This window comes from Saccopteryx leptura, chromosome 6 (assembly GCF_036850995.1).
Source record: "Saccopteryx leptura isolate mSacLep1 chromosome 6, mSacLep1_pri_phased_curated, whole genome shotgun sequence".
Taxonomy (NCBI): domain Eukaryota; kingdom Metazoa; phylum Chordata; class Mammalia; order Chiroptera; family Emballonuridae; genus Saccopteryx; species Saccopteryx leptura.
This window is the reverse complement of record NC_089508.1, coordinates 151,300,642-151,328,511: the sequence shown is the minus strand read 5'-3', so window position 1 is coordinate 151,328,511 and position 27,870 is coordinate 151,300,642. Positions and strand designations below refer to the sequence as shown.

General features: G+C 44.6%; 1 protein-coding gene across 3 annotated transcripts in view; it reads right to left on the bottom strand.

Annotated features, from left to right (window-relative positions):
* FAF2 (Fas associated factor family member 2) overlaps positions 1-27,792 on the bottom strand; it is an 80,480-nt gene extending 52,688 nt beyond the window's left edge. The window contains exons 1-2 of one of the 3 annotated variants that reach the window (XM_066343920.1): positions 27,655-27,729; positions 9,784-9,894 (exon numbers count right to left, since the gene is read on the bottom strand). Coding sequence is in view for 1 of the 3 variants with exons in the window: in XM_066343918.1 (XP_066200015.1) it covers positions 27,655-27,717 (63 nt within the window). In the remaining 2 variants the exon portion in view is untranslated. Of the gene's footprint in view, positions 1-9,783; positions 9,895-27,654 lie in introns of all 3 variants that reach the window. The other 2 variants (XM_066343918.1, XM_066343919.1) reach the window with 2 other exon arrangements.
* Positions 27,793-27,870: the final 78 nt, after the last annotated feature.

Genomic DNA, 27,870 nt, shown 5'->3' with positions numbered 1-27,870 from the left:
TTGAAGGAGCAGGAACAGGGAGGTGCTGATAGGGCCCCTGTGAGGCTGAGAACTAAGAAGATCAGCACAAAGGAGGACAAACATCCTGCATTCTATTGGTCAGAAACCCTTATCAGAAGTTTATGTTTGAAATTCGCCACTAAGCTAAACCCTGCCCCTGTTGCTATGCTACGTGCGACCTCCCTAGCGAATAGCTAACTGCCACATCTGCTTCTGTATAATGCTTGCTCACTTAGGATATATAAGGACCTAGTTGTAAGCGCCAGGCGCGACTCTCGTTTGCAGCTCCTTGTGAGTACGGTGTCTCCAGACATCTTGGAGGTTCGCCCCTGCGCAGGTTAAACTTGGCCAATAAAGTATGATCTTTATTATGATCTTTGTTCATAATAAAGTATGAACAAAGTCTCCGACACTTGTTCTCGTACCCGGTGGATGCAACAATAATGTAATATGTTAATAGGGGACAACGAGTACAGGGTATATGGAAAGTCTGTGTACTATTTTTGTAACTTTTCTGTAAATCTAAATCTATCCTAAAATAAAAGTTTACTTAAAAAGTGAAAAAACAAAAGTGTGCAGGGGTACTTCTGAGAGAACAAACTCGGCAAGCTGACAATAAGGTCTGAGTAGCAGGCAGGAAAGAGAACATCTATCTAGGACAGTGTTTCTCAACCTTCAATGTGTATCAGAAACACCTGAGGGGAGTCTACAGCTGTCTAAACCAGTGTCTTTCAATCGAAGGTGCGAACCAGAAATTTCATGCATGTCCACAATAGTTAACCACCCTGATGTAGTGTGAAGATTACAGACCCAATGATTTTAGTAGAATTCACTTAGGCTCAGGGTGATTTCTGCCTTAGTAGTCCCCGAAATAATTCTATTTTCACTGGTCCCCAAGTGTAAAAAGGTTGAAAACTACTGGTCTAGATCCCCCCACCCTATGCAATTTAATCAGATTCTCTGTGCAGCTGAGGCATAGGTAAATTTTTTCCTAGGGAAGGGGGAGCTGAGAGGTATTCTAATGTACAGCCAGGTCAGAGAATCACTAACCCCAAGCCTTAATTCTAAATTCAGCAGAAGTGTCACAATCATGGGATTTTAAAAAAAAAAGTGAATCTGGCTGCTGTGTGAGGAATTAGAGGTCATGAAAGAGAGTAAGAACCCAGCAAGGAGACCACCCAGGAGTACAAGGGGAGCAGTGGTGACTGAGAACAGGATGGTGGCAGTGAAGAGGAAAAGACCGAGATAGGTGTGGAGTGCACTCTAAAGGTAGAGCCAACAGGATTGGATGACAAAGTAAGTATGTGGGGGTGGAAGAGAAATACGAAGATGGAAGTAAGCAAATGAATAGCGCCATTTACTAAGAATGAGAAAAACTGTAGAAATCATTTTGCTTATCTCTGTGAGAGATATTTATTTTTGGTAAAGGAAAATCTTTTAGAAGATGAGGAAATTTTAAAATAAAGACTTTTTCATAAAAGATTAAGGGAAAACAAAGATGAATGCAGTTTACTTATATCATAATGCTGAATGCACCATGTGGAAAAGAACTGCTGACCCCAATGCTAGCAAGCAGGAGGGCCAGGAATCCATCCAAAGGGTCAAATGAAAAACCTGCTGAACTCATTTGGCACTGTCTCAAAACAGTGCACTCACAACTCTGATAGGGTTGGCTACCTAAGTTTTAAGTTTGTTTGGGGTTTTTTTGTGGCAGGGACAGAGAGAGTCAGAGAGAGAGGGACAGATAGGGACAGAGAAAGGAAGGGAGAGAGATGAGAAACATCAATTCTTCGTTGCGGTTCCTTAGTTGTCCATTGATTGATTTCTCATATGTGCCTTGACTGGGGGGCTACAGCAGACGAAGTGACCCCTTGCTCGAGCCAGTGACCTTGGGGTCAAGCTGGTGAGCCTTGCTCAAATCCTATGGCAACCTTGGGGTCTCGAACCCAGGTCCTCTGCATCCCAGTCTGACACTCTATCCACTGGGCCACCGCCTGGTCAGGCTAAGTTTTGTATTTTCTTAAAGCTGGTATAAGTTAGGTAAAGAAAGCTGGGCCCTGGCCGGTTGGCTCAGCAGTAGAGCGTCGGCCTGGCGTGCGGGGGACCCGGGTTCGATTCCCAGCCAAGGCACATAGGAGAAGCGCCCATTTGCTTCTCCACCCCGCCCCCCTCCTTCCTCTCTGTCTCTCTCTTCCCCTCCCGCAGCCAAGGCTCCATTGGAGCAAAGATGGCCCGGGCGCTGGGGATGGCTCCTTGGCCTCTGCCCCAGGCGCTAGAGTGGCTCTGGTTGCGGCAGAGCGACGCCCAAGGGGCAGAGCGTCGCCCCTGGTGGGCAGAGCGTCGCCCCTGGTGGGCATGCCGGGTGGATCCCGGTCGTGCGCATGCGGGAGTCTGTCTGACTGTCTCTCCCGGTTTCCAGCTTCAGAAGAAAAAAAAAAAAAAAGAAAGCTGAAGTACTAGAGACTGGGGAAGGGGGCTGTGGTCCCAAAAACTATTATACAACTGGTTTACTTTTCAGTATATTTCCTTCTAGCTCTCTGTATTCCAAGGAAAGGATTTAGGGTGTTGATTAAACCTGTCTGAATCCTTTTTTCCCCCCAGTTATTGGGGGAACTGGTTAATGGACTTTGCTTCTCCCTTCTAGGCTGTAAGCATCTTGAGAGAAGTCCATGTATCTTTGCTTTTGCTTTATTTTATTTTATTTTTTTACTGAGAGGGATAGGGATACAAATCGTAGTTGCAACACTTTAGTTGTGTTCATTGATTGCTTCTCATATGTGCCTTGACCAGGGGTCTTCAGCTGAGCCAGTGACCCCTTTGCTCAAGCCAGCAACTTTTGGGTTCATGTCAATGATCCCACCCTCAAGCCAGCGAGCCTGTGCTCAAGCCTGATGAGGCTGCACTCAAGCCAGAGACCTCGGGATTTTGAACCTGAAACTTCAGTGTCCCAGATCGATGCTCTATCCGCTGTGCCACCACCAGTCAGGCTACCTTTGCTTTTTTATTTTCTTTTATCTCTTTTTCGTTCTTTTTAAAAATTTTTATTTACTGATTTTAGCGCGAGACGGAGACAAAGAACACCGAGCCATTCTTGTATGTGTCCTGACTTGGGATTGAACCAGCAACCTCTGCGCTTCAGGATGATGCTCTAACCCACGGGTCCCCAAACTTTTTACACAGGGGGCCAGTTCACTGTCCCTCAGACCGTTGGAGGGCCGGACTATAAAAAAAACTATGAACAAATCCCTATGCACACTGCACATACCTTATTTTAAAGTAAAAAAATAAAACAGGAACAAATACAATATTTAAAATAAAGAACAAGTAAATTTAAGTCAACAAACTGACCAGTATTTCAATGGGAACTATACTCCTCTCACTGACCACCAATGAAAGAGGTGCCCCTTCTGGAAGTGCGGTGGGGGCGGATAAATGGCCTCAGGGGGCCGCATGCAGTTTGGGGACCCCTGGCTTACATAACATTCCAACTGCTAAAACAACTTATATAGAGATGTTACAATTACTTCGGATTTTCCACTATTGAAATAGCACCTTGATGAACATTTATTTTTGTTTATAAAGTTTCTCTGAATTTTGGATTTCGCCCCCCTTGAGATTCAGTTAAAATTATGGGCCAAGAAATATGCATATATATTTAAAGTTCTTGATACATACTGACAAACTGTACTTCAAAAGACTTTTCCAGTTTACACTGGACGGGGCTGCTTTCAGTGAGTCAAAAGCTAAATATGTCTCAATATTCATCAGCATTTCAGTTCCAATGAGTCTTGCAATGCCAGCTTTGACCCGAAAGAATATTGCAGTTTTGGCTGGAGACGCTGCATTCGCTTTGCTGCCACTATTTCTTCAACAATAACATATTTGGCTATCAGCATTTAGGGAAGGGAGTGAAACAGGTAAGACAAGGGTATGGTAGGTTCAATAAGCTCAGTCACTGGTTTCAAGCTCCTCCAAAATCAATTTTTTTAGGACTCAACAAGTTGTAATTCTCTTTGTAGAGAACTCATTTATCTCTATATCCTCAAGACCCAGTCTGACCCGTGGTGGCACAGCAGATAGAGCATTGACCTGGGACACTGAGGACCCAGGTTTGAAATCACGAGGTTGCCAGCTTGAGCACGGGCTCATCTGACTTGAGCACAAGCTCACCCAGCTTGAATGCAGGGTCACCAGCTTAAATGCAAGGTCACCAGCTTGAGCATGGGATTATAGACATGATCCCATGGTCACTGGGTTGAGCCCAAAGGTCACTAGCTTAAAGCCCAGGGTCGCTGGCTTGAGCAAGGGGTTACTGGCTTACTGGCTCAGCTGGAGCCCCCCTCCCGGTCAAGGCACATATGAGAAAGCAATCAATGAACAACTAAAGTGATGCAACTACAAGTTGATACTTCTCATCTCCCCTTCCTGTATGTGTGTGTCTCTCTCTCAAAAAAAAAAAAAAAAGGGGGGTCCCAGCGCAGTGCCTTACCATACAATAGAGAAAAATGTTTGAATAAATGAATGAGTCCTATCTTGTGTCAATAATCAGTGCTTTTTTTAACTCTCTAGTTTTGGGGTTTTTAAAAAATATATTTACTGATTTTACTGAGAGGAGTGGGGGGAGCGAGAAGTATCAACTCAACAGTTGCTTCACTTGAGCTGCTCACTGCTTACTCGTCATATGTGCTTTGACAGGGTAAGCCTAGGGTTTCGAACTGGTGACCTCTGAATTCCAGGTCGATGCATTATCCACTGCACCATCACAGGTCAGGCTACCTCTATAGTTTTTAAATATTATTCTTCTCACTATCACTCATTTATTCCTTTTTGTAACTATTCTAGTCATCTTCACCACAATTTCCTCCACAAACTTATGAGATATGCCATCATGTCCATTCTCAAGTGAGAATATCCTAATTCTTTAAATTTTGTGAAAGTACCCCCCCACACACACACCAATCCAGGAACACACAGTAAGTGCTCAATAAAGGTTAGCTAAATCTACAATCTCTCCTATGTAGCTAGTTCTTCAGAACCCTTGTTTACTTTCAGATCAAATACCACTGAGGTCATCTGTGATGGCACTAAACAAAATAGCTGCAATGGATATAAAGGTTAATTTAACTCTGGTACCTCTCCTCTAATCTCTCAGGACTAGTGAATTCCCTATTGCAGTAGTTTGCAACCGCTGGTCTATGAAAGAGTTTATCACCCTCATGTACGAAGAAATTTCTGGCAGTCTGGCACTATTTCGTGGAAAACCACAGCCCTATTGGTCAAGTCCATCCAGATCTGTCTTACGGAGAAACATCCTTGCTCCAAGACTATCTTTCCCTTCCTTCTCCTCCCCCCACTCAGAGCTAACTTCCCTTCCATGAATTGTTCTCCCAACGATTTAGGATAACACTGTATTTAGTTACAACAATTTACACAAAAGTGTAACTCCTAGGTCCTGGCCGGTTGGCTCAGTGGTAGAGCATTGGCCTGGCGTGCAGGAGTCCCGAGTTCGATTCCCAGCCAGGGCACACAGGAGAAGCGCCCATCTGCTTCTCCGCCCCGCCCCCTCTCCTTCCTCTCTGTCTCTCTTTTCCCCTCCCGCAGCCAAGGCTCCATAGGAGCAAGGTTTGCCCAGATGCTGAGGATGGCTCTGTAGCCTCTGCCTCAGGCGCTAGAATGTCTGATTGCGGCAGAGCGACGCCCCAGATGGGCAGAGCACCGCCCCCTGGTGGGCATGCCAGGTGGATCCTGGTCGGACGCATGTGGGAGTCTGTCTGACTGCCTCTCTGTTTCCAGCTTCAGAAAAATAAAAAAAATAAAAAAAGTATAACTCCTAGCATTAGTAGGAAAAGGGCAATATTTATCTTTAGGACAAAAACAAAACAAAAAACCAAACCCTGAATCCCAATCAGCTTTTAAGTATGTAGTAAAAGGCAGAAGGGAGAATTTGAGGAAGTGTGTTAACTCTTCTAGACACTTCTCTTACTCCAACCTTGATCTAACTTCCTCCTTTCCCAAGTAAGAAGAGGATGCCAAACCACTTGGCAACCCACTCTTTATCCCAACTGATCTGTTGCTTAAGTATGACTCAAGGGAAGTATCCAGTGGTGGGATTCAAATAATTAAGCAACTGGTTCTCTGCCCTAATGACCGTTTTAAGTATAAAAAAAGAACATACCAAAAGGTAGTTTATTATTTCATGCATTTAATACTTAAATAATAAAAAAGGAACACAAAACTAAATTATGTCATAAGAATTTTAAAATATTAACAAAAAGATATTAAACAACTACCACCTGACAAAATACAATAAAACTATTAAGATATTTCCAATGACAGCTTGTCTCCCCCTGGTTGTTTGGCACTTTTTCTCTTTATGTTTATTTACTGAAATAACAGACACGAGGGAATTAAAATGTAGCATTTCATCAAAGGTATAGTGAGTTTTATGAAATGAATAAATATTACAAGCACAGTTCTGTCAAATTTTTTTCATCTACAGACCAAAGGAACATTAAATTACTACGGTTGCTTACAAGATGCTGTTGCACAGATGAATATTAAGATAAAGTAAAGGACCTGACCAGGCGGTGGCTCAGTGGATAGAGCATCAGACTGGGCCGCAGAAGACCCAGGTTCGAGACCCTGAGGTCGCCAGCTTGAGCACGGGCTCATTTGGTTTGAGCAAGCCTCACCAGCTTGGACCCAAGGTTGCTGGCTCGAGCAAGGGGTTACTCGGTCCGCTGAAGGCCTGCGGTCAAGGCACATGTGAGAAAGCAATCAGTAAACAACTAAGGAGCCACAACGAAGAATTGATGTTTTTCATCTCTCTCCCTTCCTGTCTGTCTGTCCCTATCTGTCCCTCTCTCTTGACTCTGTCTCTGTCACCACACACACACACACAAAAAGATAAGAGTAAAGGTACATAAATTTGTAATTTCTACATTGGGCGGCTGCCCAGACGCCCACCTTAGAGAGAACCCTAATTACAAGGTGCCATTTTAACAACCAGTTTGCCGAACTCCACAAAAAGTTAGGTATCGGTTCTGCTGAACCGGGGCAAACTGGCTGAATCCCACAACTGAAAGTACCACAAACCATAAATTGTGTTTTTTTTTGTAGAGAGAATGGAAGGGAGGGAAAGGGATATGGAGAGATAGAGATGCATCAACTCCTTTCACCTAGCTGTATATCCACTGACTGATTCTTATATAGGCCACCTTGGGGTCAAGCCAGCAACCCCAGGGTTGTACCAGCAACCTTGGTGCTCTGGGGTGAGGCTCTATCCACTGTGCCACCTACCAGGGCAATTATATAATGTTTTAACCAATGTTTAACTATTTGGATAGGGATTGGGTATTCGAGTTAATTACTAGACTGCTTTCCTAAGAAGTGTTTCTCTTTCCATACCTCATCTGTTTATACTAGTACGGTAGGAGGTTGATGTGAAATCTCAGTTGAACCTCAGTACTCCTTAAATTCCTGTTGGCTTATTGACTTCAGCTTGTTGAGAATGCATGTGTTAACTTGTTTTCAGTTTTTCCCAGAGAGAAAGTTGGCAAAACCAGGGATCTTTGTTCTCTCCTTATCACCACACAGATAGCTTTGCTTTACGCAATAAGCAGCATGCCCTCTCTGGAAGCAACAGGAGAAATGGAATATGAAGTCCCTTCAGAAAGTAAAGTGATGATATCTAGCCTCTGACCTATAACTTAAATTCTTATACTCAGATCTTTATTATTTGCATTTAATAATTTCCCAAATACTAGTAGCCTCCCACTCTTATAAATACTTATAAGCACCCACTCTCTAAGTAATAAATCTTTCATTTCTACTACTAAGAAAGCCAAGGATTACAAGAAGTTTTGTACCTTGTCTGATAATATCTCTGTCTAGAATGAATGGTGGAATTGAGACTGAAAACTAGAATAACTACCTCAAAAATCCAGGCTGTCTCCTCCTTTGTGACACTGCCTTATATTATTATTTAACTCATATTAGAAAATAACCAATTTTCAATAAATTCTCAATTCAGAAAACTTCAGATTTTCATTTGATTGAAAGTAAAATATTGGCCCTGACCTGTTTGCTTAGTGGATAAAGCCCAGAGTATGAACGTCCCAATATTGATTCCTGGTCAGAGGTCACAAAAGAAGCAATTATCTGTTTCTTTTCCCCTCCCTCTCCCCCTCCTGCAGTCAGTGGCTCGACTGGTTTGAGTATTGGCCCTGGGAACTGACAGTAGATTGGCTGGTCCAAGTGTCAGCCCGAGGTGTTAAAAATAGCTTGATTGATTTGAGCATTGGCCCCAGATGAGGGTTGCTGGGTGGATCCTGGTGAGGACACATGCAGGAGTCTGTCTCACTATCTCCCCTCCTCACTAAAAAAAAAAAAGTAAAATGTCTGGAATTTTTTGAATTTTCACATTAAAGAGTAAAAGTAAGTTGACGACAACAATTTAACCCCTCATTCTTCACGAAAGGAAACGGAGGCTTAGTGGAGTGAACAAGCTTTCCCAAGTCACAGAGCATCAGGCTGGCAGAACTGCCCAGTTTTCTTATTCCTGGTCTTGTCTTTCTTTCCTTTTTTTTTTTTTTTTTTGTATTTTTCTGAAGTTGGAAACGGGGAGGCAGACAGACTCCTGCATGCGCCCGACCAGGATCCACCCGGCATGCCCACCAGGGGGCGATGCTCTGTTGCAACCAGGGCCATTCTAGCGCCTGAGGCAGAGGCCATGGAGCCATCCTCAGCGCCTGGGCCAACTTTGCTCCAATGGAGCCTTGGCTGAGGGAGGGGAAAAGAGAGACAGAGAGGAAGGAGAGGGGGAAGGGTGGAGAAGCAGATGGGCGCTTCTCCTGTGTGCCCTGGCCGGGAATTGAACCCGGGACTCCTGCACACCAGGCCGATGCTCTACCACTGAGCCAACCAGCCAGGGCCTTTTTTTTTTTTTTTTAATATATTTTTCTTAAGTGAGAAGCGAGGAAGCAGAGAGACTCCTGCATGCACCCGACCAGGATCCACCCGGCAAGCCCCCACTAGGGGGTAATGCTCTGCCCATCTGGAGCTATTGCTTCATTGCAACTATAGCTATTTTAGCACCTGAGGCAAGGCCACGGTGTCATCTGCAGCACCTGGGCCACCTTGCTCCAGTGGAGCCTTGGCTGCAGGAGAGGAAGAGAGCAGGGAGAGGGGGAAGGGTGGAGAAGCAGATGGTTGCTTCTCCTGTGTGCCCTGACTGGGAATCAAAGCCAGGACATCTTCATGCCAGACCGATGCTCTACCACTGAGCCAACCAGCCAGGGTTCTTCTTTCTTCATTATACTTTCTCATAGCTAAATATCAGCTCACAGATGTATATTAAACCGCTTGCCTTTATGCCCAGGGTCAACAGTTTATTGGTATAGTTTAGCTCTGTTGACAATGAGTTTGCTGTCAAATAAAACTGACAAATGCTACATACCAAATCTCCCTTTTGGAAATTCCTGATTTTTTTTTTTTTAAGATTTCTTTTTTTTTTATTGATTTGAGAGAGAGGAGAGAGAGAGGTGGGGAAATGGGAAGCATCAACTCCTTGTAGTTGCTTCTCATATGTGCCTTGGGCAGGCAAGCCCAGCATTTCGAACCGGCAACCTCAGCATTCCAGGTCGACGCTTTATCCACTGTGCCACCACAGGTCAGGGCTATTTGTTTTATTTTCTTAAGTGAAAGGAGGGGAGATAAGTGATATAGATTCCCGCACCCAACTGGGATCCACCCGGCAACCCCCATCTGGGGTCGATACTCTACCCATCTGGGGCTGATGCTCGCAACCCAGCAATTTTCAGTTCCTGAGGCAAAGACTCTGCAAAGCAGTCCTCAGCGCCTGGGGCCGACATGCTCAAATCAGTTGAGCCATGGCTGCAGGGAGAGAGAGAGAGAGAAGGGGGAGGAGAGAAGCAGATAGTCACTGCTCCTGTGTACCCTGACAGGGAATTGAACCTGGAACTTCTGTAAGTTGGGTTGATGCTCTACCACTGGCCAACCAGCCAGGGCCAATTTTCATGATTTAAAAAAAAATTTTGTTTATGGATTTTAGAAAGTGAGGGAGAAAGAGAGAAATATCAACTTATTCCATTTATTTATTCATTGGCTGATTCTTGCATATGCCCTGACCAGAGATCAAATCTGCAACCTTGGCAGACTGAGACAGACAAGATTCTAACCAAACGAGGTATGTGGTCAGGGCTAGATTTTCGTATGTTGAACCATCCTTACATTCCAAGAATAAACCTTGCTTGGTCACAGTGTATAATCCCTTTATTATACTATACATACTGCTGAATTTAATTTGCTAGTATTTTGTTGAGAAGTTTTACATCAATGTTCATAAGGGGTACTGGTCTGTAGTTTTCTTGCACTGTCTTTATCTGGCTTTGGTATCAGGGTAATGCTTGCCCATAGATTGAGTTAGAATGTGTTCCCTTCTCTTCGGTATTTTGAATAAATTTGTGAAGAACTAGAATTAGTTCTTCAAGTAACTGGTAGACTTTACCAGTGAAGCCATCAGCTCCAAGGCTTTGATTACGGATTTGATCTCCTTACTAGTTATATATGTCTATTCAGAATTTGTATTCTTTATGATTTAGTCTTGGTAGATTTTGTGTCCCTAGGAATTTGTCCATCTTACCTAGGTTATCCAATTTGTTGACATACAATTATTCATAGTACGTACTCTCTTTATTTTTTATTTTTATTTTTTTGTGGCAGAGACAGAGAGTCAGAGAGAGGGACAGACAGACAGGAAGGGAAAGAGATGAGAAACATCAATTCTTCCTTGCGGCTCCTTAGTTGTTCATTGATTGATTTCTCATATGTGCCTTGGCCGGGGGGCTATAGCAGACCCAGTGACCCCTTGCTCAAGCCAGAGACCTGGGTCTCGAACCTGGGTCTTCCACATTCCAATCTGATGCTCTATCCACTGCGCCACCACCTGGTCAGGCGGTACATACTCTCTTTTAAAAAAACTTTTCTTTTATTGATTTTAGAGAAGAAAGGAGAGAGGGAGAGAAACATTAATTTGTTGTTCCACTTATTTAGATATTCATTGGTTGCTTCTTATATGTGCCCAGACCAGGGACTGAACCTGCAACTTTGGTATCTCAGAATGACACTCTAACCAACTAAGCTACCCAGCCAAGGCCACAGTATTTTCTTTTAATTTTTATTTCTGTAGAATTGACAATAATGTCTCTATTTTCATTTCTGATTTTAGTAATTTGCATCTTTTTTTCTTAGTCCATTTAGCCAAAGGTTTGTCAATTTTGTTGATCTTTTCAAAGAACCAACCTTTGGTTTCATTAATTTCTATTCTGTATTTTGTTTATCTAGGCTCTAATCTTTATTATTTCCTTCCTTCTACTAGCTCTGAATTGCATTTTCTCGTCTTTTTCCATTTCCTTAAGTTGCTGTTTGAGATCTTTGTTATTTTTAATGTACCACATTTCCCCATGTATAAGATACACCCCTTAAAAAAATTGGGGGTCTAAAAACTGGGTGCATCTTATACAGTGGTTGTAGATATTTTTTCCTTGCATTACCCAATTTTTCACGCTTGTTTTTGTGCTCATTGTTGAAGACAGTGACTGTCATCACACACAGGTGAGGACAAGCTAATGGTTGGGAGTTTTGACAGTGATGAGGAGTTGTATGAATTTTATGATGAATAAAACTTGGGTTTAATAACTTTATGTAAGACTTTTTTTTTTTCAAATTTCGGGTCCTAAAATTAAGGTGCGTCATATACATGGGGAAATACATTAAGTGTTTAATAGCTATAAATTTCCCCCCTTAGCACTTCATGCTGTGTCCTGTAAGTTTTGGCATGTTGCGTTTTCATTTTCATTTGTCTCTCTGCTATTTTCTAATTTTCTTTGGATTACTTCTGTGATCCATTGGTCGCTTAAGAATGTATTCTTTTTTTTTTTTTTTTTTTTGTATTTTTCTGAAGTTGGAAACAGGGAGGCAGTCAGACAGACTCCCGCATGCGCCCGACCGGGATCCACACGGCATGCCCACCAGGGGGCAACGCTCTGCCCATCTGGGGCGTCGCTCTGTTGCAACCAGAGCCATTCTAGCACCTGAGGCAGAGGCCACAGAGCCATCCTCAGTGCCCGGGCCAACTTTGCTCCAATGGAGCCTTGGCTGTGGGAGGGGAAGAGAGAGACAGAGAGGAAAGAGAGGGGGAGGGGTGGAGCAGATGGGCACTTCTCCTGTGTGCCCTGGCCGGGAATTGAACCTGGGACTCCTGCACGCCAGGCCGACGCTCTACCACTGAGCCAACTGGCCAGGGCCAAGAATGTATTCTTTAACATACACAAATCCGTGAATTTTCTGGTTTTACTTCTGCTAATCATTTCTAACTTCATCCTTTTGCAGTCAAAAGATATGTTGGTATTATAGCATTCTTTTAAAATCTAGACAAAGGGTTAATATTACTAATACATAAGAGTTTTTAAAAATAGAGAAGACAGACCTAGCCCATTGGCTCAGCAGTAGAGGGTTGGCCTGGCATGTGGATGTCCTGGGTTCAATTCCTAGTCAGGGCACACAGAAATGATCATTTGCTTCTTCACTGTTTCCCCTCCCCTTCTCTTTCTTCCCCTCCTGCAGCCATGGCTCGGTTGGTTTGAGTACAGAGGCCCCAAGAGCTGAGAATGGCTCTGTAAAGCCTCTGCCTCAGGTGCTAAAAAAAAAATAGCTGAGTTGCAAGCATGGCTCTAGATGGGCTGAACGTCGGTCCCAGATGGGGGTTGCCAGAGGGATCCTAGTTGGAGCACATGAGGGAGTCTGTCCCTCTATCTCCCGTCCTTTCACTTGGAAAAGAAAAAAAAAATAGAGAATAAAAAGGACAACCAGATAGAAAAGTGGGCAAGAAAAAGTGAACTATCATAAAAAAACAAACTGAAGTGTCCTTTAAATATATAAAAAGTTGATCAACCTTACTCATATGGAAAAAGTAAATTAAAACTAGCCTGATGGGCCTGACCTGTGGTGGCGCAGTGGGATAAAGCGTCGACCTGGTACACTGAGGTTGCCGGTTCGAAACCTTGGGCTTGCCCGGTCAAGGCACATATGGGAGTTGATGCTTCCTGCTCCTCCCCTTTCTCTCTCTCTCTCTCTCCCCCCCCTCTAAAAATCAATAAATAAAAATAAATTAAAAAAAAAAAAAAAAACTAGCCTGATGGTGGTGGTGCAGTGGACAGAGTGTTGACATGGGACGCCAAGGTAAGGTCCCAGGTTCAAAGCCCCAAGGTTGCCGGCTTGACCGCAAGCTCACCAGCTTGAGCGCGGGATCCTCAGCTTGAGTGTGGGATCATCAACATGATCCCATAATCACTGGGTTGAAACCCAAGGTTGCTGGCTTGAACCCAAGGTCGCTGGCTTGGACAAGGGGTCACTGGCTCCATGGAGCACCTTCCCCAGGTCAAGGCACATATGAGAAGCAATCAATGAACAACTAAGGTGCTGCAACTACAAGCTGATGATTCTTATCTCTCCCCCTTCCTGTCTCTCTCTCTTTAAAAAAATCAGTACAGGGAGAGGAAGATTTTCCAGCTAACCCATTTAGTCTTTTCCAGAAGTGAAGTTCGGTTCTTACCTCATATATATATAAAAAAAATTCCCCATGGATTAAAAATCCAATTTAAAAAGAAAGCTATAGCCTGACCAGGCGGTGGCGCAGTGGATAGAGCGTTGGACTGGGATGCGGGAGACCCAGGTTTGAGACCCCGAGGTCACCAGCTTGAACCCAAGGTCGCTGGCTCCAGCAAGGGGTTACTCGGTCTGCTGAAGGCCCGCGGTCAAGGCACGTATGAGAAAGCAATCAATGAACAACTAAGTTGTCGCAACGTGCAATGAAAAACTAATGATTGATGCTTCTCATCTCTCTCCATTCCTGTCTGTCTGTCCCTGTCTATCCCTCTCTCTGACTCACTCTCTGTCTCTGTAAAAAAATAAAAAAAATAATAAAAAAAAATAAAAAGAAAGCTATAAAATATTTTGAAGACAACAAGAGAATATTTATACACTTCATTAAGTGGAAGGCAATCTTAAATAAATCAGAAAATCCAAAAGTCGGAAAAAGCCTGACCAGGCGGTGGTGCAGTGGATAGAGAGTCAGACTGGGACACAGAGGATCCAGGTTTGAAACCTCAAGGTCACTGGCTTGAGCATGGGCTTATCTGGTTTGAGCAAAGCTCACCAGCTTGAGCCCAAGGTCACTGACTTGAGCAAGAGGTCACTCAGTCTGCTGTAGCACCCTGGGGTCAAGGAACATATGAGAAAGCAATCAACGAACAACGAAGGTGCCGTAACAAGGAACTGATGCTTCTCATCTCTCTCCCTTCCTGTCTGTCTGTCCCTTTCTGTCCTTCTCTGTCTCTGTCACACACACAAAAAAAAGATTTAAGCAAAAGTTGGAAAAAAATGCCAACTTGCTAACAATTTTTAAACAAATATTAAATGAAAAAGAAAACAAAATCAAAGATAAATAATGACATGAAGGGAAATATTTGCTATACACAACCAATATGCCTTTCTAACAACAAAGAATTCCCACAATTTGATAAAAAAAAATGTCAAATAATCAAATAGAAAATGAAAAATGATAGACAATTTACACAATAACTATTAAGAGACAAAATAAACTCAATCTCATCTGTAACCAGGAGTTTATGGAACAATGGGATTCAATCTCAAAATCAGCACCTTTTTTTTTGGAATTTTCTGAAGTGAGAAAGTGAGAAAGGGGGGTTGTGGGGCAGGGGGTGGCAGACAGACTCCCATATGCACCTGAGATCCACTCAGCATGCCCACTTGGGGGCGATGCTCTGCCCATCTGGGGTGTTGCTCCTTTGTGGCTGGAGCCATTCGAGTGCCTGAGGCAGAAGCCATGGAGCAATCCTCAGCACCCGGGGCCAACTTTGTTTCAATGGAGCCTTGGCTGTGGGAGGAGGAGAGAGAGAGGAAGGAGAGGGGGAAGGGTGGAGAAACAGATGGGCACTTCTCCTGTGTGCCCTAACTGGGAATCGAACCTGGGACTTTCACACGCCTGGGACGCTTTACCAGTGAGCCAACCGGCCAGGGCCTTAAAATCTCGACTCTTATTCTGCAACCAACTTGGCCAGAAAGCAAACCTTCCACATGCCAGGGAATACTTGTATTACCTCTTAAATAATGGTCAAGGTCACCAATGACCCCCCAAAATGTAAATCCAAAGATCTGCTCTCATTCCTCAAGTTACTTCACTTTTTTTTTTTCTTTTTTTTTTGTATTTTCCTGAAGCTGGAAACGGGGAGAGACAGTCAGACAGACTCCTGCATGCGCCTGACCAGGATCCACCCGGCACGCCCACCAGGGGGCGATGCTCTGCCCCTCCGGGGCGTCGCTCTGTCGCGACCAGAGCCACTCTAGCGCCTGGGGCGGAGGCCAAGGAGCCATCCCCAGCGCCCGGGCCATCTTTGCTCCATTGGAGCCTCGGCTGCGGGAGGGGAAGAGAGAGACAGAGAGGAAGGAGAGGGGGAGGGGTGGAGAAGCAGATGGGCACTTCTCCTGTGTGCCCTGACCGGGAATCAAACCCAGGACTTCTGCACGCCAGGCCGACGCCCTACCACTGAGCCAACTGGCCAGGGCCAAGTTACTTCACTTTGAAGTCCAGGACAAATACTGGTTTTCCTCCTACCTCACCTACCACTTTCTCCTTTGCTCGGTCCTCATTATATCCTCAGAATGCTAAAGACTGAAGTGCTCCACAGTTCAGCTTCTCTAATCTTTTCTTCTTAATATATACAGTAGTTCCCTCTTACCTGGGGTTTCACTTTCCAGTTTTGGTTACATCTGAAAATATTACATGTAAAACTCCAGAACAATACATACGTTTTAAATTGTGTGTTATTCTGAGCAGTGTGGTAAAATCTTGCACTTGTGCCATTTGTCCGACCTGGGACATGAATCATCCCTTTATCCAACATATCCATGATGTATATATATTAGTCATTTAGTAGCTGTCTTAAAGCTGTCCCTGCAGTATCACAGTGCTTGTGTCAAGTAACCTTTATTTTACTTAATAATAGTACCAAAGAAGAGCTATCTGCAGGATCTACTGGTGGTCTTGGAGTGTATGCCCTCGGATAAGGGGAACACTGTATATTCAGAATCCAGCTCCTCTTCATCCTTACTTCCTCCTTCATCCTGGCTTCAGCAGTCCTGGATCACTGCAGAAGTCCCCTAATTGGTCTCCCTACCACATCCTTATCTTGCGCAGGCTATCCTCAAGAAAATACCCAGAGTAACCCTAATAATCATAAATCCTGTCATTACTCAAACTCTTCCATGGCACCCATCTTACCTCAGAGTTAAAACTAAAAATATCCCGCCTGACCTGTGGTCCACTGATCAAGCGTCGACCTGGAATGCTGAGGTCACCAGTTCAAAACCCTGGGCTTGCCTGGTCAAGGCATGTGTGGGAGTTGATGCTTCCTGCTTCTCACCCCTCTTCTCTCTCTCTGTCTCTCTCTCTCTCTGTCTCTCTTCTCTAAACTGAATAAAGAAATAAATTTTGAAGAAAAAAAAAACACAAAAAACTAAAAAAATCCTAACAATAGTGTAAGGCCTTCCATGACTTCAAATCTCTGACCTTATCCCCTAATACTTTCTTCTCTCACTCTCAGTTCTAGCCACACAGGCCTCCGTGCCATTCCCAAACAAGGTCCATAAGCATGTCGTAGGGCTCCTACACACCCTATCCCTCAACTTGGAATCCTGATTTACTTCACACCTCCTTCAGGTTTTCACACAAATGACACTTTCTCAGTGAGACGTTCCCCTGATGACCCTACTTAAAATAAAACACTCTTCTCAAAATTCCTTACTTTACTTCTCTCTACAGCACGTGTCACCATCTAACACAGGGGTCAGGAACCTATGGCTTGCGAGCCAGATGTGGCTCTTTTGATGGCTGCATCTGGCTCGCAGACAAATCTTTAATAAAAAAATAATGTGCCTGACCTGTGGTGGCGCAGTGGATAAAACAACCTGGAAACGCTGCGGTTGCCATTTCAGAACCCTGGGCTTGCCTGTTCTGGGCACATATGGGAGTTGATGCTTCCTGCTCCTCCCCCCTTCTCTGTCTCTCTCTCTCCCCCTTCTCTATAAGGAATAAATAAAATCTTTAAAAAAATGTTAAAATATAAAACATTCTCATGTATTACAATCCATTCATTTCCTACTGCTCATGTTCATGGTTGCGGGTGGCTGGAGCCAATCACAGCTGTCCTCCAGGACAACACCAAATTTTTATTGGATAATGCGTAATGTACACGGGTTGTTGTATGGCTTTCACGGAATTACATTTTAAAATATATGGCGTTCATGACTCTCTCAGCCAAAAAGGTTCCTGACCCCTGATCTAACATAACAGACATTTCACTTAGTCTGACTCTTCCTGGTCTCCTCCCACTGAAATGCAAGTTCCACAAGAGTAAGAATTACACTTAATACTGTATTATCCTGTGCCTCTAACTATAACCAGCACATGTAGGTGGCAAATAAAGACTGCTTGAGAATGGGATAAAGGTATATATACAAGGATATTTGCTACAGCATTATTTATAAGAAACCCAAAACTGAAAACAAGCTGATTGTCCACCTTGTCTTGTCTACTAACACTACAAATAACTTTTTTTTTTTCCATTTTTCTGAAGCTGGAAACAGGGAGATATAGTCAGACAGACTCCCGCATGCGCCCGACCGGGATCCACCCGGCACGCCCACCAGGGGCGACGCTCTGCCCACCAGGGGGCGGTGCTCTGCCCATCCTGGGTGTCGCCATGTTGCGACCAGAGCCACTCTAGCGCCTGAGGCAGAGGCCACAGAGCCATGCCCAGCGCCCGGGCCATCTTTGCTCCAATGGAACCTTGGCAGCGGGAGGGGAAGAGAGAGACAGAGAGGAAAGCGCAGCGGAGGGGTGGAGAAGCAAATGGGCGCTTCTCCTGTGTGCCCTGGCCGGGAATCGAACCCGGGTCCTCCGCACGCTAGGCCGACGCTCTACCGCTGAGCCAACCGGCCAGGGCCTTTTTTTTTTTTTTTTTGTATTTTTCTGAAGCTAGAAACGGGGAGAGACAGTCAGACAGACTCCTGCATGCGCCTGACCGGGATCCACCCAGCACGCCCACCAGGGGGCGATGCTCTGCCCCTCCGGGGCGTCGCTCTGTTGCGACCAGAGCCACTCTAGCGCCTGGGGCAGAGGCCAAGGAGCCATCCCCAGCGCCCGGGCCATCTTTGCTCCAATGGAGCCTCGGCTGCGGGAGGGGAAGAGAGAGACAGAGAGGAAGGAGAGGGGGAGGGGTGGAGAAGCAGATGGGCGCTTCTCCTGTGTGCCCTGGCCGGGAATCGAACCCGGGACTTCCGCACGCCAGGCCGACGCTCTACCACTGAGCCAACCGGCCAGGGCCTACAAATAATTTTAATAATGTATAACATTCAAGTGCTTCATATTTGCCAGTGCTCTACTAACCTTTAATCAATGTCTGAAACATCGCTTTTCGGCCTTTTGGCTAAGATCGAGTATAATGTCTGAAACAACCCAGGAGGTAGCTAATATCAGTGGACAGATGAAGAAACTAAGGCAGAGACGTTAAGTAGCTTGCCCAAGGTCACAAAGTTAGTACATCATGTCTGCAGCAATGTTTCATTCAACTGCATTTCATTATAACAGTTGATGAGATGCTATAGGAACTTAACTCTTGTTTATCTCCATTAGTCTGTGGGAAAAATAATTTCATTATTTGTCATTTCACTTAAAGTCGCAGAACCTATCAATATTAAGTGAGGACTTAATGTAATTGGAAAAGCTAGGGTTCAAATCCATGCTGTCTTACTCCAAAGCCAGTCTTTATGGCCATTTACTGTACACTGACTTTCGTAAGTATAATATGATTCTATCTCAGTAAGACAGCGAACAAAGCTCTCTTACTCCCTGAGAATGGGATCTATAACCATCCAATTAATTAAAAAGCTGATAAAGGCCCTGGCAGGGTAGCTCAGTTGGTTACAGTGTCATCCTGATATGCCAAGGTAGCCAGTTTCTGTTTGTTTGTTTGAGAGAGGGAGACAGGCAAGGAGAGAGATGAGAAGCATCAACTTGTGGTTGCAGCACTTTAGTTGTTTACTGAATGATTTTCATACATGCCTTGACCAGCAAGCGACCATGGATCATGTCTGTGATCCCATGCTCAAACTGGCGAGCCTGCATGCAAGCCAGATGAGCCTGTGCTCAAGCCAGCCACCTCGGGGTTTAGGACCTGGGACCAGGCTGATGCTTTATCCACTGTGCTGCCACCAGTCAGACTAGCTTGCATGTTTAATTACTGGTCAGGGCACATACAACAATCAACCAATGAATGAATAAATAAGTGGAACAACAAATCAATGTTTCTTTCTCTCTCCCTCCCTTCTTCTAAAATAAAAAATACTAATAAATAAAAGTCACTTAAGCCCTGGCTGGTTAGCTCAATGGTAGAGCGTCGGCCTGGCGTGCAGGAGTCCCGGGTTCGATTGCCGGCCAGGGCACACAGGAGAAGCGCCCATCTGCTTCTCCACCCCTCCCCCTCTCCTTCCTCTCTTGTCTTTCTCTTCCCCTCCCGCAGCCGAGGCTCCATTGGAGCAAAAGTTGGCCCAGGCACTGAGGATGGCTCTGTGGCCCCTGCCTCAGGCGCTAGAATGGCTCTGGTTGCAAGAGAGCCTCGCCCCGGATGGGCAGAGCATCGCCCCCTGGTGGGCGTGTGGAGTGGATCCCGGTCGGGCACATGTGGGAGTCTGTCTGACTGCCTCCCCGTTTCCAACTTCAGAAAAATACCAAAAAAAAAAAAAAGTCACTTAAAGAAAGGAATAAAAATATTACATACATTAAATACTTCATTTAAATATAAAGCATACACATTTATGCAGCAATCTTCTGATGAAAGCCTATTCTATTCTTTAGGGAATGGGTTCGCTGACATGCTTTTTGAAAAATTTATTTACTGATTTTAGAGAGAGAGTAAGGGAGGGAGAAAGAGAGAGAAAGAACTTACTACTCATTCACTGGTTGATTCTTGTATGTGTTCTAGCCAGGTCGAACCCGCAACCTTTGGAGTATCAGAATGACGCTCTAACCAGCCAATACCTGGCCAGGGCTCCACTGATTCTTTGAAGTGTTTCTAGCATAAACCATATCCCTAGGACACTAATTTGATTTTTTTTTTAATTTTTATTTATTTATTTATTTATTTATTTATTACAGAGACAGAGAGTAAGTCAGAGAGAGGGATAGACAGGGACAGACAGACAGGAACGGAGAGAGATGAGAAGCATCAATCATTAGTTTTTCATTGCGCATTGCAACACCTTAGTTGTTCATTGATTGCTCTCTCATACGTGCCTTGACCACGGGCCTTCAGCAGACCGAGTAACCCCTTGCTGGAGCCAGCGACCTTGGGTTCAAGCTGGTGGGCTTTTCATCAAACCAGATGAGCCCGCGCTCAAGCTGGCGACCTCAGGGTCTCGAACCCGGGTCCTCTGCATCCCAGTCCGACGCTCTATCCACTGCGCCACCGCCTGGTCAGGCTAATTTGATTTCTTGAAGTGGAGTGCAACCGCGAACACTTGCTGAGTAGTAAGTGCACAACCCTTACCTCAATGCTGTTCCCCAAAGACACCTTGACACCTGCCTTGCCCATACCTACATGTACAGCAGTCTTTCAGCAACTTGCCCCCTAGAGCCTTTCTGAAACATTTAACTTAGTTTTCAGATAAACAAAAACTTTTTTCCTTTGCTATTTTATTGACTTATGTGATATATTTATATGACAAATATAAACAGCACACACTGGTTTGGGAACTAACACAATTGACACTTGTCAAGAGCACAACTCAACTGGTGAACAAAAATATTTGGGCATATTAGATACTAGGCCTTAGAGAATGGAGGACATCTCTCAAACTTTTGTGTATCTGTATACACAGAAGAGTATAAAGATATTACAACAGACCAGTTATGAGGCTAAGGGGGGGCAAAACGAGATATAATTACCTTTTTATACAATTTTATGCTGCTCACTTGGTAATTTTTTAAGTGAAAAAAAAAAAAAAGCCCTGGAAGGTTGGCTCAATGGATAGAATGTTGGCCAGGCATGTGGACATCCCAGGTTCCATCCCCAGTCAGGGCACTCAGGAGGAGCAACCATCTATCTACTTATCTCCCCACCCCCCCTCTTCCTTTTCTCCTTCTTACCCACCCACAGCCAGTGGCTCGATTGATTGGTTCCAATGCTGGCCCAGGTGCTGAGGATAGCTTGGCTGATTCAACTGGCCCCAGATGGGGGTTGCCTGGTAGATCCTGGTCGGGGTGCATATGGGAGTCTATCTCCCCTCCTCTCACTTAAAAAAAAAAAAAGCCTGGCCCTGGCCAGTTGGCTCAGCGGTGGAGCGTCGGCCTGGTGTGCAGGAGTCTCGGGTTCGATTCCTGGCCAGGGCACACAGGAGAAGCGCCCATCTGCTTCTCCACCCCTCCCCCTCTCCTTCCTCTCTGTCTCTCTCTTCTCCTCCTGCAGCCAAGGCTCCATCAGAGCAAAGATGGCCCGGGCACTGGGGACGGCTCTGTGGCCTCTGCCTCAGGCACTGGAATGGCTCTGGATGCGGCAGAGCATCGCCCCCTGGTGGGCATGCCGGATGGATCCCGGTCGGGCGCATGCAGGTGTCTGTCTGACTGCCTCCCCGTTTCCAGCTTCGGAAAAATGAAAAAAAAAAAAAAAAAAAGCCTGGTCTGTGGTGGCGCAGTGAATAAAGCGGCAACCTGGAATGCTGAGGTCGCAGTTTGAAACCCTAGGCTTGCCCAGTCACGGCACATACGACAAGCAACAACTAAAGTGAAGCAACGATGAATTGATAGTCCTCACTCCCCCCTCCCATCTCCATAAAATCTTTAAAAATAAAATAATAAAGTAACGAAAAAGAAAAGCTGTGAATTAGATAGCAATATCCACATTTTATAGATGAGGAAAGATTGAAAGAACTAAGAACTTGCCTAGGGAAATCACCAGAAGCTAAGTCGAAAAGCTAATTCTGATTTGCCTCAAGTTTCAAAGCTCATGTTTTCTCTATAATACCAAATTCCTTGACAAAAAATTCAAACAGATCATTATTTTTTTAAAATACATGAACAAAATGCATCATGTATTTTTTCCTTTAGGTAATAATGAGTCTGATGAAGCCAAAAGGGAAGATTTTCAAAGTGAGTTTGATTCTATAGCCCAGAGTCCAAACTTAATTTTCTGTAATTCATAAGAAAAAGGTCAGACCCTATCCATTTAAGAGGAAAGAAATTTCTTACTCCTACACAAGCAGAAAGATCATTTCTCCCCTTACTGGCCCTGCACAGATAGCTCCTTTAGTCCCTCCTCCTTCTGTCATGTATCCTCCAGGTCAGGGGTCCCCAAACTTTTTACACAGGGGGCCAGTTCACTGTCCCTCAGACCGTTGGAGGGCCGGACTATAAAAAAAACTATGAACAAATCCCTATGCACACTGCACATACCTTATTTTAAAGTAAAAAAACAAAACGGGAACAAATATAATATTTAAAATAAAGAACAAGTAAATTTAAATCAACAAACTGACCAGTATTTCAATGGGAACTATGCTCCTCTCACTGACCACCAATGAAAGAGGTGCCCCTTCAGGAAGTGCGGTGGGGGCCGGAAAATGGCCTCAGGGGGCCGCAGGCCGTAATTTGGGGACCCCTGCTCCAAGTGTTCACACAGCACCCTAAAAGCAGCAAACCAAGGTACTAGAGGAACCTGTTATATGTGAGAAAATGAACTTCAATAAAAGTAAACTTCCCCATACTTGCATTAGCTCTTCTTACAACCTATTCTTTTCCATTTGAAACAGCTTAAAACAAATGTCTGAACTAGTTATTCATAACTCAACCAGTTCCAAAATAAATAGGAGAAAAGGGTAACTACAAAAATCATAAGACAGCAAACACACTGAGAAGCATGATAAATATACCCTAGGCCCTAGGGAGTTTCAATCAAATCACGTCATTAAAAAATGTGAAACAGAAGACACCTGAGAGTTCTAAACTGTTTTCCTTTTGCTAATTTCAATATATCATGTAAAACAGCATATTATGAACTAGCTTTGCTCTTTCTCTTCTGGTCCCAAGTGCTTTGGGAGCTATGGGCTCCCAAGAGCACTTGGGACCCATACAGATATGGCCAAATCCAAGAACCACACCATGCACAATCATCCCTGAAAATGGCATAGAAATGGAATCAAGAAACCCCAATCACAAATACACAAATCTCTTAAGGGTGTGGACCCAAGTTCCTGAGGAACATTCACTTTTCCAAGAACAAGAAGGATCTAAAGAAGCCCTGGCCAGGTAGCTCAACTAGAGCATCACCCCAATACGCCAAGGTTGAGGGTTTGATCCCCAGTCAGGGCACATACAAGAATCAACCAATGAATCCATAAAGAAGTGGAACAACAAATATCTCTCTCTCTCTTTCTCTCTCTCTTCGCCTTCTGCCCCACCCCTTCCCCTGTCCCAAAAGGGCCTGAAGAAGATGCAGATCAACACCACTAAGACCATGAGCACATGTACAGAGGCTGTCAAGGCTCTCATAATGTCCCAGGAAATCAAGACCAAGATCCTAAAGGGGAGCAGCCGCAAGCTCAATCAACTTGCCTACATTACTCATCCCAAGTCTGGGAAACATGCTCATGCTCATATTACTAAGGGTCTCAGGCTTTGCTGGCCAAAGGCCAAGGCTCAAACCAAGCCCCAGGCTGCGGATGTGGCTATAGCTCAGGATAGGCTCCCAAAGGTACTCAGAACCCCATGAAGGCTCCACCGTAGAGGCCTCTCTGTCCGCCAATGTGAGGACCAAAGGACTGGTGTGACCTCTGGGCTGCCGTCTGCACGGAGCTGGTGTCCTCCTGTGCTATCTGCACAAACAAAACTAAGGCAATGAAAAAAAAAAAGAAGTAGCTCCTAGCAGTATCACCCTGTTCTGTCCTGACCCCTGTGGAGATTACAAGCACGTGCTCCATACTGTTTGTTAGTGAAGCAAACCTGAAACCTCGTGTTATGTCACACACTAGGTGAAAAAACCTTTGATGACTCCCCACGCGTACAGATTAAAATTTAAACCACTGTGCTCAGCTTTTAAAGGCTTTGGGAGGCCCTGGCTCTAAATTAGCCTTCCAGTCTTATTTTCCACTTACAATTCTCTAAATCTGTCACAAACACACTCCACAATCCATCTCCATCCCTTGCCTGAGCTGTTTCCTCCGCTTTGAACAGCTTCCTGGCCCTGGCCGGTTGGCTCAGCGGTAGAGCGGCGGCCTAGCGTGCGGAGGACCCCGGTTCGATTCCCGGCCAGGGCACACAGGAGAAGCGCCCATTTGCTTCTCCACCCCTCCACCGCGCTTTCCTCTCTGTCTCTCTCTTCCCCTCCCGCAGCCAAGGCTCCATTGGAGCAAAGATGGCCCGGGCGCTGGGGATGGCTCTGTGGCCTCTGCCTCAGGCGCTAGAGTGGCTCTGGTCACAACATGGCGACGCCCAGGATGGGCAGAGCACCGCCCCCTGGTGGGCAGAGCGTCGCCCCATGGTGGGCGTGCCGGGTGGATCCTGGTCGGGGGCATGCGGGAGTCTGACTGTCTCTCCCTGTTTCCAGCTTCAGAAAAATGAACAGCTTCCTGTCCACCACTTGCTGAAATTTTATTCCTCCTTCAAAGTAGCAAAGTACAGTGGAAAGAGCCCAGCACTGAAGTCCAAATCCAGACGCACTATACTGTATTTCTAACTCTAATTCCACCTCTATCACACAGCTTTAAGACCTTAAGCAAATACTTCAACAGATCTGTTGACTCACCTAGGAGCAGGCATACCTCCTATGGCACTCTGTAAGGCTACTGTGAGGATTAAGCATAATCGTTATAAACTACCTATCTAGCACCATGCCTAAGGCATAGTAGATACTTAATGGTAGCTACTCAGCCATCCTTTTCTCCCACCTTCAAAGCTTCCATAAATTCCCACTATTTATACCATAATACCACACATGTATACTGTCAAACTGCAAGATACTCCTTCATATATGTATCTGGCTTCTCAATTAGATTAGAAACAAGGTGGACATGGATTTATAAATCTCGGCCACTTACAAATTGTTCAAGTTATCTGACCTCTCAGAACCTGTTTCATCAATAAATTGAATAGACGTTAACACCTTACAGTATTAGTAAGAGATTTAAAAGAATTCAAGTATATCAGATATCCGGCATAATGTATGACATTTATTAAGTGTCAAAGACTGTATAAATGGCAATCTGGATGATGAACCTGACCCAGAAATTGTTTAAAGAATACATAAATATAAAATACATTTCCCTTATGTTCAGTTAGCTCAGTTGATTAGAGTGTTGTCCCAAAACACTAAGGTTGCAGGTTCAGTCCCCAGTCAAGGCACATATGGGAAGTGACCAATGAATGTGCAGCTAAGTGGAACAAATGAATGCTTCTCTCTCTCTCTCCCTCTGTCTCTCTAAAATAAATCAATAAAAAGAAATAAAACAGAATACACTTGTCTTATGAAATCCAATTTCACACAGTGATCTTAATATAACTTTAACCTGCTACTCATCTCTCTTACTGATACAGCTGTCCAATGAAGACAAAAACAAAGGTTCATATGTACTTTAGTTCAGAAATGTTACCATATATTCACATTCTTCTAGTACCAGACTAAGTACATCATGACGAGTAACTCACATCACCTCATTACATTTAATCAATGTGGGATAACCGTGAGAGTTGTAGGGAGTAAAATGGTCTGCCAAAGTTAAACAAAACTGACATTAGTGGTCTGCAAGAAGTGGAAGCTGTTTATTCATTCTGATTCAAATTTGCTATATCATCAATTCCTCTACTCAAAATTGCAATCAAATGTCAACTAACTTCTATGATAGTATTTTTCCATTTATACACGTCCAACCCACTGCTCAATTTTCAGTTGATGTATAATTAACATACAAGATCCTATTAGCCTGACTGTGGTGGCACAGTGCGTAGAGCATCAACTTGGAATGCTGAGGTTACCGGTTCAAAACGCTGGGCTTGCCCTGTCAAGGCACATAGGACAAGCAGGCAATGAACAACTAAACTGAAGTAACTATGAGTCAATACTTCTTGCTCCTCTCCCTCCTCTCTGTGTAAAATCAATAAATAAAATCTTTTAAAGATCCTATTAGTTTCAGGTGCCACAGCTCAATTTAAGGGACAAAAAAAAAAAAACCCTCCAAAATTACAATGAAATATAATCAAGGAAATTATAGAAAAGTGTAACTTGCTAAAAAAAAAACAGATTACAGCTTTGTGTTCCACTCTCAGTGATACACAAGTTGTACAGCACACAAGTAAAGGGCTCAGGAAAAGTTCTGAAAAGATGGACTTGTCTTTAAATCTGACACCACCACTTCCTAGCTGTGCAACCTAAGCACCTTACTTCTTAAGCCTCATAGCCTTCATCTGTAAAACAGGGACTGTAACAATATGAATCTCATAGTGTTGTATGAAACACAATGTTTGCTGTTTAGTACTTACAACATCATACTCAGTAACAAATGGTATTCTAACTAGGAGTGCCCGAGTATAAAGGTTTTTGGTAAATAATTACAGAAATTAATGAATATTTATCGTTTTATATTATGAAATAAGTGTATCATTAACTTTAATTTTCTCCTAAGTTAAATAATGATTAATAAACAGCAATACTGTCTGGGTGCATTTTACATTACACAGAGTCCTTCAGACATCTATAAACTCATTTGATATCCACAATATCCTTAGGGGGAAAACATCTTTAAAATATGTATTTTATAAGTAAGGAAACTGGTATCCATCAGGGTAGCCGAGTCAAGTTCCCCACCCTAAAAGCGTCCCTTCACCCAAGTTCTCCAGCTCAGAGATAAATGCTTACTGCTCAAGTCTTAACCCCCACATCCACTTTAAAAGGAGGCAGATTCCTGCAAGTTACCAACCTCCTCAAACACGGTCAAGCTCGTGAGTCCAGGAATGGGGCCAGAATAATAAACCCGCCAAAGCCACTGATAACACTTCTAATGTTGTGTTTGCTTCCTTATGTAGTGTCCTCCCACACCTTTACGGCGGAGGCCAGGCCTGCCCTTCCCCCACCAGATCGTCCAACAGAAGACCTGGCATCCAAAATGCCTTCAGTAGATGTTTATAAAATGGCATTGGATGCTGGTAGGTTTTCCAAGGGCCCGAAACAAGGCCAACTCCGCGGTGGGGATTAAGCATCTCCGGTAGATCCAGAGTCACTAGGAGGACAGTAGGAAAGCTGACCCTCTGAGGGATGAGGGCAGGCCGGTCTGGTAGCAGCCACCGCTGGAAGGCCGGGAACAGTAAGGCTCGGAGGCAGCAGGGCAGTTGGCGTCTGTGGGGAAGAGGGACGCCCGCTGGCCTGAGAAGAACCCCGGGCCCAATCTCAGGAGGGTTCTGGGTTCTTCCAGGAGCCCACTCCTCAGCCCGCTGCAGCGAGTACTTGCTACTACCTGAAACTGCAGCAGCTTCTCTGTCTGCTCCTGGGTTAGATCCCGTTCCTCAGGCGCCGCCATTTTGCCGCCGCCTCTACGCTGCTGACCCGTCCGCACCGTCACCCGCCGGAACTGACCTCAGCAGCGACTACGTCTGATCTGAACGGCCGCCGACGCGCTACTGCGTCTGCGCGTGCGGACCCAGCGTGCGCTGATGATGATGATGATGATGCT